The 17505-nt window shown below is 42.5% G+C and overlaps 1 protein-coding gene across 1 annotated transcript in view; it reads right to left on the reverse strand.

Annotated features, from left to right (window-relative positions):
• The window catches only part of SPON1 (spondin 1), a 252251-nt gene that overhangs the window by 86672 nt on the left and 148074 nt on the right, over positions 1 to 17505 (reverse strand). Inside the window, exon 6 of the mRNA XM_054586072.1 lies at positions 14604 to 14752. Within this exon, the coding sequence (XP_054442047.1) occupies positions 14604 to 14752 (149 nt within the window). The remainder of the gene's footprint in view (positions 1 to 14603; positions 14753 to 17505) is intronic.

The following is a 17505-nucleotide window of genomic DNA, read 5'->3' on the forward strand; positions in this document are numbered from 1 at the left end:
TCCCCTTTCTTACTCTCCTTGTCCTTCCACAAAAACCCCAATAAGAATCTGATGTGTTTCTATCTATTTAAAGACTATTTTGAAAAAGATTCCAGTTCCCCCACTACTACCCTAGAAAGCTGATTTCAGGAACTGTAGCTACCAATGACCAGGCTACTCATAATGTAGGTGGATCAATGCCGTTTGGAATAGCATTGGATTGCCAGTTAATAGACTTTTGATTTTCTTTACCTATTGATTAATGAAGCAGTCATTTTGCCTTTAAATGAGAAGATAAATTAAGAAGTACTATAACAGGAGCCCACTGGGGAATAGACTATAGGTTGGAGAACTGGTTGTAGGTATGGACACAAAGGAGGTGGAATGGCTGACTTTGTTAAGACAGTCCTTCTGTCATGGAACTGGGGGCTAACGCGTTCAACTTAATTTAGCAGATACCTGTCAATGCATAAGTCATATGCAAAGCCCCACTTGGGAGCAGAGGGGTAAGTCCAGGGCAAAGCCCAGCTCAGACTGACTCTTACTTTGTATTCTGCCTTCCAGAGGCAGATGCAGACATCCATAATGCAGGACAGGAAATGAGCCAAATTGGGATACAAGATACTCTGGAAGATCTAAGAAGACAGAAACAGCATGCTTTTGGAAGGACAAAGAAAGGCATCGTGAGAGGTTGGGATATGGCAGGCTGGGTGGAATTCTGATAGATACAGATTGGGAAGGAAAGTTCTGGGGATGGAGAGGCAACACAAACAAAGAAAAGGAAAGGGCCAGAGAAAAGGGAAGAACTCAAATTCCAGTGCCACTGAAATTATTAGCTGTGTGACTGTGGGCTAGTTACCTAAGTTTTCTGGGCTTTGGTTTTCCTATTGGGTAAGTTAAATCAATAATAACCACCTTTACAATGTTGTTAAGATTCATTGAAATCTGTAAGTCTGTAAGGAATCTATCATAGTGCCTAGTACAGGGCAGACAATAGCAGAAGAAGCTACAGAAATGATAGCAAGACTTTGAAAGAATCATTCACCTTCCTTTTGCCTTCCTTTTCTGAAGCAAAGGCAGTGTACTGCTTTTTGGGAGTTTTCTGCCTTTATGAGCTTTGAGTACTTGAGGTCTTCAAAGTAAGACTTGTGTCTTAGGCACCTTTTTATGCCTTTTGGCTGATCTTAGGGCATGGCCCATAATAGCGGCACAGGAAACATTCGTGGAAAGGAAGAGTGAATGAGCATGTCCCGCCTGGCTCCTTTGCTGACTGCTCTCCTATCCCTTACAGTTTCATGAAGGTATTTCCCACCTTCATGCAGCTAGGCATGCCCTTCCCTTTTGTCTGCCTACAAACTCTCTTAAACCTTTAAAATTCAGCTCATGACTTTTGTGGGCTCCTTCATTCAAGACAGAATTAGGTGGAACTGATACTTTCTCCTTAGTACTCCTGTGTAACCTTAAACAAAACTTTACCATGACGCACAGCTCATCAGCTTGAAATCACTTCGTTTTCCCTCTCCTTTAGTCCACAAAGCCAGGCCTTATAAGCTTTATTGGCTACATGGCATCAAGGGGACATGTTATAATGGGGGCAGAACTCGAGAAGGCAGCACAGTCTCTCTTCATGAGTCACGGCTCCTGTTTCTTCTGTTTGTTTATATATTTCTATCCTAAAGAAAAATTGCTATGTTTATGCAATTACGGAACAATTGGAAGTGTGACTTATGACTTTATAATTTCTGTAGCTAATTTCATATGCTCTGAAGTTTCAAAGACAATTTAATTTCTTTCCTTCTCTGAGACAAGAACTTTAAGTTGTTGCATGGGGTAAAAGAGCATATTATAACCCAGGAGGATGACGTCCTATGTCTCCCACACTGGTTCTTATTGACACCTGTCAATAATTATCTGCTGATTGAATAAATGCCCTGGTCTCTGGTCACTTCCCTGCTCAGAAATCCTCAGGGGTTGTCTCGTTCCTACTGGTCTATTGGAATCTCTACAGCCTGACACTCAAGTTTGTTTATGAGATGATCCCAACCTCCTTGTACAGGCCTGTCCCCTGTCCCTTTATGCCACTCCTCTCTCACTGACGGCAAGCTGGAGTATTGGGGGGGTGGTTCTTGGCTCCAGGGAGGGTGTCTTCTATGGGATGGAAGAACTTGTTTGCCTGGGGAATGCCAGGATTAGCTCCAGGAGAATTTCAGGATAAGATAGCTAAAGAAAGGACATTTCACAGATGCTCTGACAAGAGGTAGGAAATGAACAACCCCATTCTCAGAACTGACCTGAAGCCCAGATGGAGGGGTGGTACATGTACAGTTCCTGAGACAGCTACCCCATTCAGCCACACAGCATGTACCAGCTGCATCCTAACATGCTCAGTTTGGGAGTCTGTCCTTATATAAGGAAGGTGACAACAAAAACTGCTATCCTGGTCCTCATGGTCCAGCAAGAGCAAGACCAGAAAGGAGCTAATATTTTCTGAGCATCAAAATATTGAGCTTAATATGCTGCTCATGAAACCTCAACTTCTTGAGGCAGGAGAAATTTCTGTCTGTGCATGTAGTCAGCCCTGTACTTGATTTTCCTAGTTTAAGTTGCACTGTGTTATAATCACCAATTTCTATGTCAATTTTTTCCCAAAGAGATCAAGAGCCTCTTAACACGAGTGATATCCCAAAGATGGTGATTGACACATGAATGAATGAGTGGATGGATGGATGGATGGATGGAAGTCTATACTAGGTGCATACCCTTTTTTTTCCCACTAGGTGGCAAATATTCATTGGAAAGTCCAGTTCTAAACTGTCTCAGAAGCGATCTAGTGAAAACTACGTAAGTTTTTCAGTAAACTGGACGAGTTCATACAGGGTGCAATCTTCAGGGCTGCCTATCCCTCTTCTGTATTAGCAGAGAGAAGAGCAAGCACCAGAATGGAAGTCAGGGATCCCAGCTGCAGATCTGTGCTGCCATGAGCATTTGGGCAAGTCATACATTTTCTGAGCCCCAGTTTTCTTATCTAAAACAAAAACAAAAACAAAAAAACACAAAACAGTGGACTGTGATAACCTCAGGCAAACATTTATTAACATCTATGGTATCCTGACCCTGACTCAGGTACTGAAAGTAAAGACATGACTGAGAAATGGTCCTTGTCTTTGAACCAATGCTTTCTAATCCTATTGTGAAAGACTAGCTCATTGCTGTCATTTTCAAGGAACATGTATATGAAGGACCCATAGACAAGGATAATGGGGCTGCGGAGGAGGATTGAATGTAGGAGAGGGGATGTGGGCAGAGCAGAGGAGAGCAATGGGGGACGAGTGGGGACAAATGTAATTGAACAATAAAAAAATTAAAAAGAAAAAATAGAAAGTGAAAAAAATCTAATCTGCTGTAGACTGTATTTTGGTAAAATATAACTAAAATGTAATAGTAAAAAACAGTAAAAGAAAAAGTGAAAGCATACACAATTCAAATTCTGATATTTTTATTATTAGATTCATGGACATTGTAAAATTGTCATTTCTGAGTGCTTATTCTTACCTTCTGGGCTTAGTGCATCGTGGACTGGTTGCAAATGGCCTGTGGACAGACAGTGGCCGCAGACCACACTTAGTGTAACGTGGCTTAGGAACTCACTCTCCCGAGGGCAGCTCACACTAGAGTTTCATGAATATGGGACAGTCCACAGACAAGGTTCTATCTCCTGCAGGGTATTAAACACTTAAAGCACGTAGAAATGCTGCCTGGTAGTTTTGAAGGCAAAGATGGGTGGCTGTGATCACTTCTGGAGCCTTTCTGGAAAAACTTCTGGCCAGTCCTTTCTGATCCCTAAAGACATCAGGCCTTCCTAGGTCCAGGGGCAGCCAACATACCAGAAGGGTCTCTAGGCACCTTCCAGCCCTTCCCATGCTGTCTGGGCTTCTGGGGTCATCCTGTCTGTGGCCGAACCCCTCCGATCTAAGGCCAGGCACCAACTTTACCTTTGCTTTCCTCCTTGGCCATGGTTCACACTCCTTCTCTGAGTAACTGCCTTGAGCCATGTAGATTATAAATCTCTGCCTCTGAGCAGCCTAGTCTCTGGGACCAGGTCCTAAGTGGGTTTTGGGGGGCATACCAGCACCATGTTGGCCTGACTGTGAGCAGAGTCCAGATAAGCTGTGTTGCTCACCAGGATGACAGCAACCCACCAAGAACACACAATGTGTTTCCTTATATGGTATCTTCAAAGGTTCCCAAGCTTGGGTGTTTGGCTTATTTGTTTTTATTTCAACTCTGAAATAATCAGTTTTTGGATGATACTGCAAAAACATGGAACAACATTCAAAAGGCACCAAAGGCAATAGAATGAAAGGTTCCCCTCCTATTTGTATTCCAGTCTCAGCCCCATTCCGGAGGCAACCACCATTTACATTATTATAAATCCTTCAAGAGATATACGCATATGTCTTCAAAGAGATAACACAAAGGGAACACTATAAATACTCTGCTGCACTTTCTGTTTTAACTAAATGATTTGTCTTGGCAATGTTTAATCTCAAATCCTTATTTTTTATTTAACTGGTTCCCCCTGTTGATGCATATTTAAATTTTTCCACTCTTTCTGTTACAATGTTCAATAAACAGCATGTGCTTATGCGTATCTGCACATATGGATTCCTGGATAAGAACTGCTGAGCCAGAGAAATGCGCCCTCCACACAGTTGTGGCAGTACCAACCTGCACTGCCACAACTGGCATATTAAAGTGTCAAATGTAGCTCTGTGAATGGATTTACATTTCTGTAATTCTAAGTAAAGTTGAGCATCTTTAAAAATATCTAAAAGCCATCTAATTTCTTTTTCGAGACCTGTCCATGTATTTTGATCATTCTTTTTATTGGTTTATTGGTCTTTCAAAATTGACCCATAAGAGCTCTTTGTGTACTAAAGAAATTAGCCCTTTGGGTATTGTATGAATTACAAATATTTTCTCCCATTTTGTCCACCTTTAAAAAAATATTTTATTTATTTATTTTTTAGACAGAAGCGAAGGGATGGAGAAAGAAAGGGAGAGAAACGTCAATGTATGGTTGCATCTCACGCGCTCCCTACTGGGGACCTGGCCTGAAATCCAGGTATTTGCCCTGACTGGGAATCGAACTGGAGATACTTTGGTTTGCAGGCTGGCACTTAGTCCACTGAGCCACATCAGCCAGGGCAGTCCATCTTTTTTAAAGACTCTTTTTCACAATTAAAAATGTTTTTAGTTTTCTTTATCAGTATTTTATGACCTCTGGGTTTTGTAACATTCTTAGAAAGAACTTTGCTGTAGATTAGAAAAATGATTCTCTTGTGTTTTTTTCATTTTAAAATATTTACATCCTTTATATATTTGGAGTTTATTTTGGTTTTAATGATTGAGGTGTGGAACAAACTGTTTTTCCAACAGTGTCCAGTTGCGTCATTATCATTTATTAAATAATCCATCTTTCCCCAACTGATTGAAATTATACTTTTTTCATATACTTAATTTAAAATTTGGGTCTATTCCTGGACTTTCTAGCATATCCTATTAATTTGTCTATTTATGCACTAGTTTCACACAGTTTTATTTAATGTAATTTGATAATGTAGTTTTAATATCTGGTTTAGCTAGTCTTCTCTCTCCTCCTCTTCCCAAATCATTATTTTGATTAAGCCATTTTCTGACTATTTTTGACTATTTAGTTCTGCCATAGAATTAGTCTGTAGGTACAAATAAAATGTACAAACAGTAATGTAAATATATTCAACACTATTTAAATGTACACTTAAAAATTAAGATAATAAAAATTGTTATCTGTTTTGCCACAATAAAAAAAATGTACGGTTTTGATAGATATTGCCAAACTGCCCTCTGACTCTTAAGGCAATGTATTAAATAATTATTCCCCATTTACATTTTGCCTTTGGTTTGCAATATTTTGGCTCAGTTTCTAGAAAATAGATTTTTTTGTAAGTTAAATAATTTGTAAGTTTTGAATAACACTGACACATTTCTCTCATAGAGAGATTCTCAGAAAAATTTCTAGGATTTGGTGATGCTCCGGTGTAAAAACGGGGGGGTTAGAAATTGCTGTTAAGAGTCAGACTCTGCCTCCTTCCACCCGAGGTAGCCTGCGCCGGTTTTATTAAAGAACAGGCATCACTGAGTCACTTTGGCTGCTTGTCCTACTGTGATTTTGATTTGTTTGAAGACTCAGCTGAAAACAAACAAGAAGTTTCTTGTGACTCAAATCACACCTTTCAAATAATATTCTAATTTCTGTATCAACTGTCTGTGACTGAGAATCGTTAACTCCTATCCTACATCACTTTATTTTAATCAGATACAAGTGCCCACTTCTATGCACTTCATGGAGTTAATCCTTGAATGAGATGGGGAGGGACAAAGGAGGTATGATGTTAATGTAACACAGATAAAACTGCGCACTCCTGGGGGCCTTGGGACGTACTGTAGGTCTTTACTGCGTGTGTCTTGAGGAGGCAGCAGAGGGCAAATTACATCACACACTGTGCTGCCAAATGTACTGCTAAAAATTCTCTTTTTCTTTTTTTTCAAATTTTTATTAAATATATTGAGGTGATATTGGTTCATGGGGCCATATGGGTTCTGAGTGTACATGACTATGATACGTGATCTATATATTGCACTGGGCGCTCATCACCCAAAGTCAAAACATCTTCTGACACCATATCTTAGGCCCCCAACCCCGCACCCTCCTTCTCCCTGGCAATCATCACACCGCTGTCTGTGTCCACGAGTTTCGGTTTTATGTCTCACATATGAGTGAAATCATATGGTTCTTAGCTTTTTCTGACTGACGTATTTCACTTAGCATGATATTCTCAAGGTCCATTTTGATGGTTCTCCTTTTAGAAATCATACTTATTAAATCCTTCTTTGGACCTTCCTTTCTTTCCCTGATTTCCACTCCGAATGGCAGCTGCTCAAATATGTCTTTTCTCACTCCTTACAATTCTGATACTGTCTCAGCTTCCTGGCTTTACTTCTTCCCTCACTTCTTTTTTTGGTCTTCATTCTCAAGCAGCTTTAATGTAGCACAGTTTACCTATTATTTAAATTGCATTCCCACCCACTAAAACAAAGGCACCTTCTTAGAAGGTGGGAGAAAAAGAGGATTACAAATATTTCAAATTTAACTTTTTATCCACATAATAAGACAAATAATGAGCTCATACTTGAAGCCAGGCACTGTAGGTGCATTACTTCATAACAAACATATGCTGTTCATATTCTCATTATCACCATTTGCAAGTGAAGCATCTAGGGCTTAGGTGACTTACTCAAGGTCAAAGACTTAGGAAACCACATTAAGCTTACTTGTCTTGTACTATTTTCCTGGTTCTTAAGGAACAAGGTAGCAGGTGACAAAGGCAAATAAGTGGTCTTGACAGTGCTCTCTGCCCTCATACCATTTCCTTGACCTCTGTCTTTCCAAATTTTTATGTTTAGGTCTAGTGATGTCTTGTGGTCCCATCTAGTTGGCTGAACGAATCTCTGGACCCAGCATTTCTTACCTAATTGGCTTAGCTCTGCATCCTGGGGTTCTGCTGATCTCCCCTCTCATTTGTGCTGAGTCTCTGTTCTGTTTAGTGTTCCTCCCTCCTGCAGGCCTGACATCCTGCCCTGAATTCCAGTCCTTTGGCTGGGGTTCTGTGACTCGGTCTAATTCTTGACAATCCACTGCTACTCTGAAATGTCAATCAACTTACTTTCTACCTTCGATTCTCTCTTTTAGTATAAACTCCCCTACTCACAGCTCCTGTACGGAACACTTGGCTGGGTGCTTGTTACATGGGGGTGGCCACTGGTTGGACTAGGGACAGATGTCTAATGCAGGGGGAACCAATGCACAGGTTGTCCAATGATCAACCTGTCTTTCCAGTATTTCAACCAAGAGTCAGCCAAATCACTTAGTTTCTCATGGGAAGCCAAGGAAGAAAGTTGTGGAGTCACCACTGGGGCCACGGGCAACATAAATAAGCAGAGACAGCAGGTCTCTTGAGAAAGGATGGGGAAAGATACCCACAAAGAAGAGCCTAGAAAAAAACCACGTGGCTCTGGGGACGGTGGCGGTAGGGTGGGGAGGGGAGAGCAACAACTTGTGAATGCCTTCTAGTTGCAGCTGTCCTGAGGCTTTTTTGCACTGAGTATTAGCCTGTGTTCCCCTGAATTCTACTTTCTCCCTATAATGAAGTTGCCTTTATCCTTGAGTTAGTTTCAGTGGGCGGCTGTTACTTGCAATCAAGAGACTACACTGGACCACCTCCTTGCTTAGGTAGGGAGGCTTGTCTGCATTTCTGTCATCTGGCTGACGTCCCAGTGCACGTGGGCACATCTGTTCTTGGCTGTTGCTTGGCGTTATTCTGGAGGTGGCCCTGAACTAGCTCCTGGGGGCATACAGACAAGGCTGTTCCAAGGAAAGGGAAGAGCCAAAGCACAGAAGTAGGGTTGGAATGGGCATGGCATTTTATCGTGGCTGCTTTTTTTATTTGAGGGCATGGTTATTGTCCTCAAATTATTTAAGGTCAACTTTGGGATACAGGGCTAGCCTATATGGGGGATGACCTTGTTGGGCAGGAGGAGGAGGGGCAGGCAGAAGCAGAGCCTGAGGGATGGCAGAGAAATTGTGTCCTTAACCTCTTAACAGAATGGGCATCTGTTCTCAGGCTGAGGAGTCACGTGATAAACTTGAACCTTTAGAAACATTAACTTTTCTAGCTCCTGCAGGGGCTCTTTAGTATTAGGACAAACCTCTTATTTCATTGATGAGGAAATGGAGAACCAAGAATGAAAACATAGTAATTATATGTAACATTTAGTGGGCACTTTCTACAGGGCAGACTCTGCCTCCAAGCACTTCACACGTATCAGCTCACTTGGTCCTCATGGTAACTATGAAGTTGGCACTATTACCATCCTCATGCTGAAGGAGAGGAAACCAAGGCACAAAGGGGTTAAGTCACTTGCCCAAAGTCACACAGTACATGATGGAGCCTGGATCTGAGCACAGGAATTCTTGATTCAGACCCAATGCTTTTAGCTATTAGACAGTACTACTTCCCACAAGCACTGAAGATCACTGGAGCTTTATTTTTATAGTGTGTGTGTATATGTGTATTTGTTTATATGTGTGACTTTCTCAACCAGTTGGTGCGGCATGCCATAATCCATGGAAAATATCAGAAATAGGCCGTGGTTTTCATTAGAGGAAAGTGATCAAATCTTAGGAATCAATCAAGAAAAAGAAAAGTTTAGTAGACATGTATCATCTCTAAAGATTTAAAGAAGATGAGGAAAAAAATTCTCAAACCTTTTCTGCCAGTTCTCAGGGCCTTATAAACTGCTTCAATTTTAAAGAAAAAGAACACCTGCTTATCTATCGATTCTTGTGCCATAGGTGATATGATCATCCTGCTGGCTGGCTTAAGTGATCTGCCAAAGCAAGGCCTCCTGAAGATGAAACAATCGATGCCTATATTAGGGCTTGCCATCAGCTGACCTCTCACCGGCAGGGAAGCCTTGAGTCCATAGAAATCTAAAAGCTGGAGTGTTTTCTGTGGTTAATTTTTTTTTTTGTGAGTGAGTGGCAATTCACAGCTCATGGTTTTATGCAAGAGATATATCTGTGGCTTGCTTTCTGATTAACCAGTCCAGATATTTGTTGAGCAGTGACTATGTATGAGACTCTGTATTAGGTGCCGGAGGTACTGAGTGGGCATCTGGAAACACGAAAGACTGAGCTGATGCAGAAGGTTCTCCCTCTTGCTGCAGACATGGACATGCTAGACAAAGTAGGAGACAAATTTTTAACAACACCTAACTTAGTTTAGAAAATTCCTTGATGCCTGAAATGGGAAGGAAAAATCTCACCCAGACCAATGGTGACATGTCTGGGCTGTGGGCCAGGACATGGGTCCCAGAGGTTAGAGGTGGAGATTTTTAAGCCATGTGGGGAGGTCTTGAGCCAGTGGGAGGTGAGATAGCAGAAGACACCCCTGCATCATGCTGGATACTTGAGGGCTGCCCTATTTATGAACAGGGCATGAGAAAACTCTCCATCCACCTCCTGGGAAGGTGGCAAGGAAGCATGGCCTCTGTCCAGGCCCTTGAGTAAAATTCACCTGCAAGAGATGGAAGCCCTAACCTCTCCCATTTATGAATGCAAAGTCCATGTTCATACTGGCCATGCAGTGGGGAATTCCAAACTGATAAATGACATAAAAACTCAGGCGGACAAGATGAAGATACAATGTCACCCCAAGGAGACACCACAACTTGAGCACAGATCCCTGCTGGAGAAAAAAAAGAAAGAAAGAAAGAAAGAAAAACACCACTAAAGATGAGCAAATAGTCCAAAACCAATGAGAAAACTAGCGATGGGGAGAGAGCGAGAACAAGTTCAATTCAAAGGAACATTAGTCTTTAAGACCTTGAGATAATAGAATAATCTGAAGGAGGCAATTAGACATGTTTAAAATTGAAGAGGTAAAAGTAGCCACACTGAAACAGTAGAATGAGTATGAACAGAGGCAGTGAGAAAGGCCACCAAGTGCGTGCCTGCCTTCAAGGGACACCTAGCCTGCTTGGGAGAGGGAACAAGACAGCAGGGGAGCCTCAGATGATTCAGAAATGGCACGTTCAGGAACTGTCGCAGTCCAGTGTCTGCCTTCCTCCAGCTGATGCAGAGATGCCCCTAAAGAAACTTTATAATTTCTAAATAGTTACCTCAGTAACTACCTGCCTCTCCACCCAATCTGTGAATACCTGCAGCGTGGAGATAAAGCGGTCCTGCCTTAAACGCCCTGGTCGCATGTGCCACACTGCCCCGTACTCTCTCCTCTTGCCACGCTGCTCTTCTCTTCGTTCTCCAAGCACAATAAGCTCGTTCCTGCTTTGGGGTCTTTGCCCACGCTGTTGCCACCATCCAGAATGATTTTTTCCTTATGCTTTTTTTGGGGGTCTCAGCTTAATGGTCACGCCTCAGGAAGACCTTTCCTGGCCACTTTATCGAAAAAGGTCCCTCTCTACCCCTGTTTTCTATGTTACCCCCCTGTTTCTTTTCACTTTTAATTTATAATTATTTATTTTTTTTCTGTGTCTCCCCTGTGAGAATGTAGATGCCATGGAGGCAGAAATAAATTTATCATATCATCTCTAATGACTGGCATTGAGTAGATATTTAATGTATTGATTGACTAAATACATTAAAACTCTTAATTGGGGGTGTGGCATGACCTGACTCATGTTCACCAAGTGGCCCTGGGGCAGCGTGAATGACAGGCAGAGGATGGGAGGCAGGGGGATCAGGAGGCTAGTGCCGTGGTTTAGGCAGGAGATGAGGACGGCTTGGGCTGGGCTGGGCGATGAGGGAGTAACTGGATGACTGAGAGAGACAAGGCAGAAGCTAGGGTAGGGGGTAGAGTCAAGAATGAAGCCTAGATTTCTAGTAAGAATAGCATGGTGAACGGGGCACCATTGCTGGGCCAGAAGGCAGCAGAAAACCAGACACCTAGTACACATGCCATAAACGTGTACTTGAAGTAGAAATGATCTTAGTACTACAACTTACTTTCTGTTCCCCAGGTGTACCTATAACTGTCATCTATCATTTCCTACTGCCTCTACCTGCCTTGTGTTACCCCTTTGTGACCTGCAGGCTAATCCGCAGTTCCCACCAGAGCACAGTTGCCTCTGTCTCCCTGCTAAGGAGTGTGCAGTGTGTCCTTCCCCTACTGTCTCCAGCCATCAGTGCCATTGTTACCAATAATGCTGCTGTAATTTTTAATTAACTTTCTTGTTGTTTTGTAATTATATTAACATTAACATTTATACCCAAGGATATTATTACAATTTTCCACTACTAATGGGATTATTAGATTGTTCATTTGTTTGAAAGCCATCAGCATAAGATTTACCTTCAACAATATCTACTGTGATTTTTAATGCCCTTGAAACTTGCAGTCAGTGATAAGTCTGTAATAAGAAAATGCTGGTAAGCATATAAATGTCTTTCTTGGGAATAGAGGGCTTTTTATTTTCATCCTGGTTGGACTCAGGTTCTTTGATAGAGTGATTGGTAGGATACAAAGTATTAAAGGCTGAGAACACTGTGCTAGTTTGTAGATGTGTTCAAACAAGTTCCCATTTATTCAGAGGACATTTTTATATTCTAGAAGGATTCACATTCCTTCTCCTTTTTATGTTGTTTCTTACCTGACTTACATAAAAATATAATAAATTGGATGTTATAACCATGAATTGTTTGGAAGTGAAGGAGCCCCGAAATAACTCTACCCAACTGACTTTGCAAGGAGCTGGGGAGTTCGATGCATTGCTAGTGGAACTCTGGAAACAAGGCTTATCTCAAAGGCTGGTGAAAGGAGTTCCTCTGTTGGACAGTTGTGCAGGGTGGGAAAGATGGATGGGCAAGGCCCGCTTGATGGGTGTACGACCTGGAGACTCTCAGGGCTTCATGCTGTGAAATTCAGAGCATCACCATCTTGAAATTCTTAACAAGTTTTGAACAGGGCAACTGACATTTACATAAGACCTTGCAAATTTCATATCTGGTACTGTGTACAGGGTTTGGAGCCACACGGACTTGGGTTCAAGTTCTGGTATTCTTGAGCTATTGACTGCTTCAGTTTCTTTACTTGTAAAATTGATAATAGATTGTCTTCTCAAACTAGATGTGAGAGCTGAAAGTACATGTCCAGTATCCAGGGGGGCCGAAAGGCAGTGATAGACCCTGAGATATGCTCAGTGGGATTTTTTTTTACTTTGTGTGCAGTATCCCTAATTAAACTTATCGTTATAACTTAATGTTAGGGACACTAGCCACATGGGACAAGCAGACACTGCCTGTGTGGTCAGAAGCTAACCCCAGGTGTGCTGGTTAAGAACACATCAAGCAAAGAATGTTCTCCTAAGGGGGACATTCTAAAGCTGAGGGTCCCATCCATCACTTACCAGCTTTTTATTGCTATGACACATGACAGACGATGTTCACCCACACAACAGGGTCTCAGTTTCTCATAATTCATTCATGCTTCCTTCCTTTCCAGAAACCTCTCAAGATAGCCAATAAGTGAGACTGGCATGATTATGAAGATGTCCTTGCTCTTGATCTAAATTATTCGCAAACTTTAGCATTTCGATCATTATTTGTAACAAAGGGTTTTTGCCATACCACACAACAGAGCTTGACAAGCCAGCAAGTCACAATTCCATGCTTGAGAACTAGAAATAAAGACCCTCAGGATCCCAAACAAAGGATCTCCCTCAACCCTGCTCGCCATGATAAGCCGAAGAGACCAGGACCCATATGGAGCCCTCCATGACTTTACAGGTATATGTGGCTGAGCTGCAGCCTGAATGACTGACACCAGTTCTGACTGAGGTATGTCAGCCAGAATCAGAGGAACACTAAGTAGCTGGTCAGATACCCTTATGATGAACAACATGCAATCTTAAAACATCTGGTTAAACATTTTTTCTCCTAAGAATGGAAAAAGACTTTAAATCAAAATAATAAGAAACATAAGCTAATTCCTGGGCATTTTTGGACTTTGGTACAAAAAGATTCCTCAGGGATTATAGTAGGAGTCAGGGTGACCTTTGTTGCATTCAACTTAGGGTTTGTGGGGGCTGGTAGGCCAGATGTTTGATTTCAAGGGAAAGCACCTCCGTCAGCTGTGCGGCTCAGGTCTCTGGGCACAGCCACATCATGCGACATGGGCCTGGTGTCTCAGGAGATGTGTGGCAGCCTCACAGTGACCTATGTTGTGAAATGACCACATTCCATGCACAGCTTGCTCTTCCTTTATTTTCTCTCTAGTGCTTGTGGGCAGTGAGATGCGGCTGCCCACTGAGCTCTTCCTGGCCTAAAGGGTTTTTGTGGGTAGTGGTGACCAAGGCCAGACCATCTCTTCTCCACGGGGCAGACTATACCTGGCCACAGAAACACTGCAGCTCCTCTTCCAAGATTCCTCATCAGAATGACAGGCTATTTCTCCTTTGTCTCTCAGTAGTATGAGTGGGTGTCTAATAATGGTACAGCTCTTAGACCCACATAACATCTCACATGGTACCTAAAAGATGCTTCAGTCTCTAATGGTTATGACTAATTTATCAAACACCTCAAGACATAGTTGCAAGAGCGTGTACTGATATAAAAATGTTTATTTTTGGAAAAGGCAATTTTGGCTTAGACAACTTGGATATCACTCCCTGACCCTCTCAAAAATCATAGTAAGCAAACCACAATCCACCAAACTGACTCTCAGGAAACCAAAGACGTGGAGTTCCAACACTGTGGCCGTAGCAGCTGCTTTTAGCACATACTGAAGAACACACAAGTGCAATCAAGGAATGACAACAAGATGGACATTGGTGCCTTGATCCTCAACCTAATTTAAACCTTCTGGACTCAGCAAATAGATTTTGCTTCCTACAGTACCAGTTTTCCAGCATATTGTACTATAAATTTCAAGCTCCTGGGAAAGAAATCTAAAAAATGTTTTGATTGCATTTCTGTTTTGGGATTGTTCTGTGATTGTTTTTCTTACCTGTTGTCGAATTTCTTCCTCCATTTTTACTGGTGAGCCCAATTCTGCAACTTGTTTGACGCCTTCGCTTGCATATCCTCCGTACTCCCACAGCACGTAATTCTTGGAGTGGGATCCACCAATGATTGCAGACCAATGATTGGCCCGACCTAGGAAAGCCAATGAGGATGCAGGTATCAGTGTGGCTGTGGCTACAACTCAAATCCCTTAAATGATGAGCGGGAGGCATAATTGGACAATGATTCAACCAGATCTGGTTATGCACCTGCTCAGTGTTAGGCCCTGTGCTATTCAGTGGTGAATAAGACAGTCCCTATAAATGAGTAAGTCTTGGGAATATGCAGACAGGGCAAAAGTAAAGGCCTGAACGACACACGGAGGTGGCCCAGAATGATGACTTCTGCTTCAGAGGATTTTCAGAGAAGGGGACAGCTGAGAGGATTTTAAAAACCGATCAGATTTGTAAGACAGAATAGAGAGAACAGGCTATTTCTGGCAGACAAAGAAACATTAAATAACATTGTGTGTTTGGGGAACCGTAAGTAACGCAGCATTGCTGTGTCACAGGCTGTCAAGGGGAGAGACAGGCAATGATGCCAGAGAGGGAGGAAGAAGCCTGCTCACGGATGGCCTTGTTCTAAATACTTCAGGAGTTTGGATGTCATTTGAAAGGGTCTGAAACCACTGAAGGGTTCTGAGTTGGGGAATGACACGATCACATTTGAATTTCAGATAAATCATCCAGGCAGCAGTGCAAAGAATGCATGAGAGGGAGCGAAATTGGAGCGCAGAGTTGGGGAGGTCAGCAAGGAGCAAAAGGTCAAGGGATTGAGTGTGAAATAGGCTTAGCAATTCTGGGGAATGAGCATTGTTGTCTTTAGCTGGCTTTGATATACCTCTCAGGATGGGGGTAGGCAGGCTAGCCATGCTAAAGGATGGGAAGGCATCTGAAATATGAGGAAGTGACCAGTCCACTGTGGTTTGGTGAGAATCATGCAGGAGGATGACTGTTGTGGGATATGGGTGGGAATTAATGGTTGACTCAAGAGGAGAACAGAATAAGGCTTGAGTGGGACCAAGATAGATCTTAACCTGAAGACTTTTTTTTAAAGTCCCAGGGAGAGGAAGGAGAGGAACAGAGACAACACTGGTGTGACACTGAGTTTATTTTGCACATGATGAATATAAGCACATACATATTTCTTACTAAGTGACACATGATTCATCCTAAGGATGGCTTAGTTCTTCACCATTCTTTGGTTGGGTCTATAATGTCTCAACTTAAAGAACATTTTCAGGCTTCGTGAAGAGGAGAACTTGAACTGGGTGGACTCAACTGATGTTTGCAGTTCACCACCCTGTGGCCCAGAGTGGGCAGAACTCTCCACTCCACCCTGTCACTTAAGAAAATGATTCTCAACAGGGCCTGGTCGCGTTTACATTTGCCACCTGCTGCCCCATGGTCTCTGCTTCCAAGGGCACATTAAGAGCGTGGGCACCAAGCCAGCCTCCTAGCCTGCTGAGGGCAGGCTTTCCCCATCCCAGGCAGATGATATCACCACGTGGGTCTGCCCAACTGCTTGTTCATTATTTCCCACACATCAGGGAAATGAAAACTTGTGTTAATATGTCATGTCCTTAGAGAAGACAGATGGAGATGCTGCCAGCTATTTCTCTAACTCACTTCCTCACTGTCACCTAAGCCCAGAAGACTGCTTGTGTAAGCAAGGGCTAGGGACTAGTGCTGACCTTTGGTTCATGATGTAAACTCAGAGAGACCAGTTTCGGCACCTCTTGGTCCTTCTCTGTTCTACCAAAATTCTCCCTTGTTCCAGACCCATCCTACCTGCAATTTTATACCTTAGTGGCTTAGTACATGCTGTTCCCTCCATGCTTCCTAGTCTTGGCTTGGCTAACTCATTCCTCTTCATGATTTACCCAGAAGCCTCCTAAGGCTATCCTGGACTGACTTAAGCCCTTGTCTTCGGTCTCCTCACAGCACAGATCACTTTTATAATCACTGTTACATGTCTGTTTTCTTACTAGACTGCAGTTCCCTGATGGAGCCTGTCTATAGCACTGTATCCCCAGTACCTAGCACTGTGCCTGATGCATTGTGAGCACTTAGCATGTTTCCTAGAGCATTTCATACAAACAATCTAGTGGGAACGTGGCTATATATGTGCTCAGAGCATTTGGGAGGAGGCTTGTACGGGTTGGATTCAATGTGATTAAATTCAAGTCTCAGTTCAGCAGAGTTCCTGACACCTACTGAGTTAACATTAACATGCTCAGCTATCCTGCATGTTGTTAAGGAACAAGCACCAACCAACAACAAAAAAGAAAGGCATTGGTCTTATAGCCAGCAGACAGGCACTCAAATCCCGCCATTGCCTTTTCCTACCTGTGTAAACTTGGTCAAATTCCAATTACTTTATCTCCCCAAGTCTCAGCTTCCTCCTTTGTAATTCAAAAATGATAATGCCTACCTTATCAGCCTATTATAAGAATTAAATTTAATTTTTGAAAAAAATGAGATAATATGTCTGCAATCACTACTGGCAACACAATAGACACTCAATAATTATAGTTCCCTCCTTTCCTAGTTGTTAGGGAGACTATAAAAATGAGTAAAATATGAAACCTGCCTTTAATTCAGTATAGGAGATAAGAAATAGACAATGTGGAACAGGATAACAGAATAGGAACAAGCACATTCATAGGGGGATTAGGAGATGGGCCCTGATGGATCTTTTTGGTTTATTCATTCAGCTTCCATTAAGTATGTGCCCAGTGCAGTGGCTGGCCCTGGACACTGACAGGAATTAGATATGGTGCTTGCTCTGGAGAGACTCATAGTCCAGGGGCGGGGAAACAGATGGAGGAGCAGATTACTTACAAT

The sequence above is a fragment of the Pteronotus mesoamericanus genome, unplaced genomic scaffold (assembly GCF_021234165.1).
Source record: "Pteronotus mesoamericanus isolate MK-2021 breed Mesoamerican mustached bat unplaced genomic scaffold, CSHL_Meso_final contig_90, whole genome shotgun sequence".
Classification (NCBI taxonomy): domain Eukaryota; kingdom Metazoa; phylum Chordata; class Mammalia; order Chiroptera; family Mormoopidae; genus Pteronotus; species Pteronotus mesoamericanus.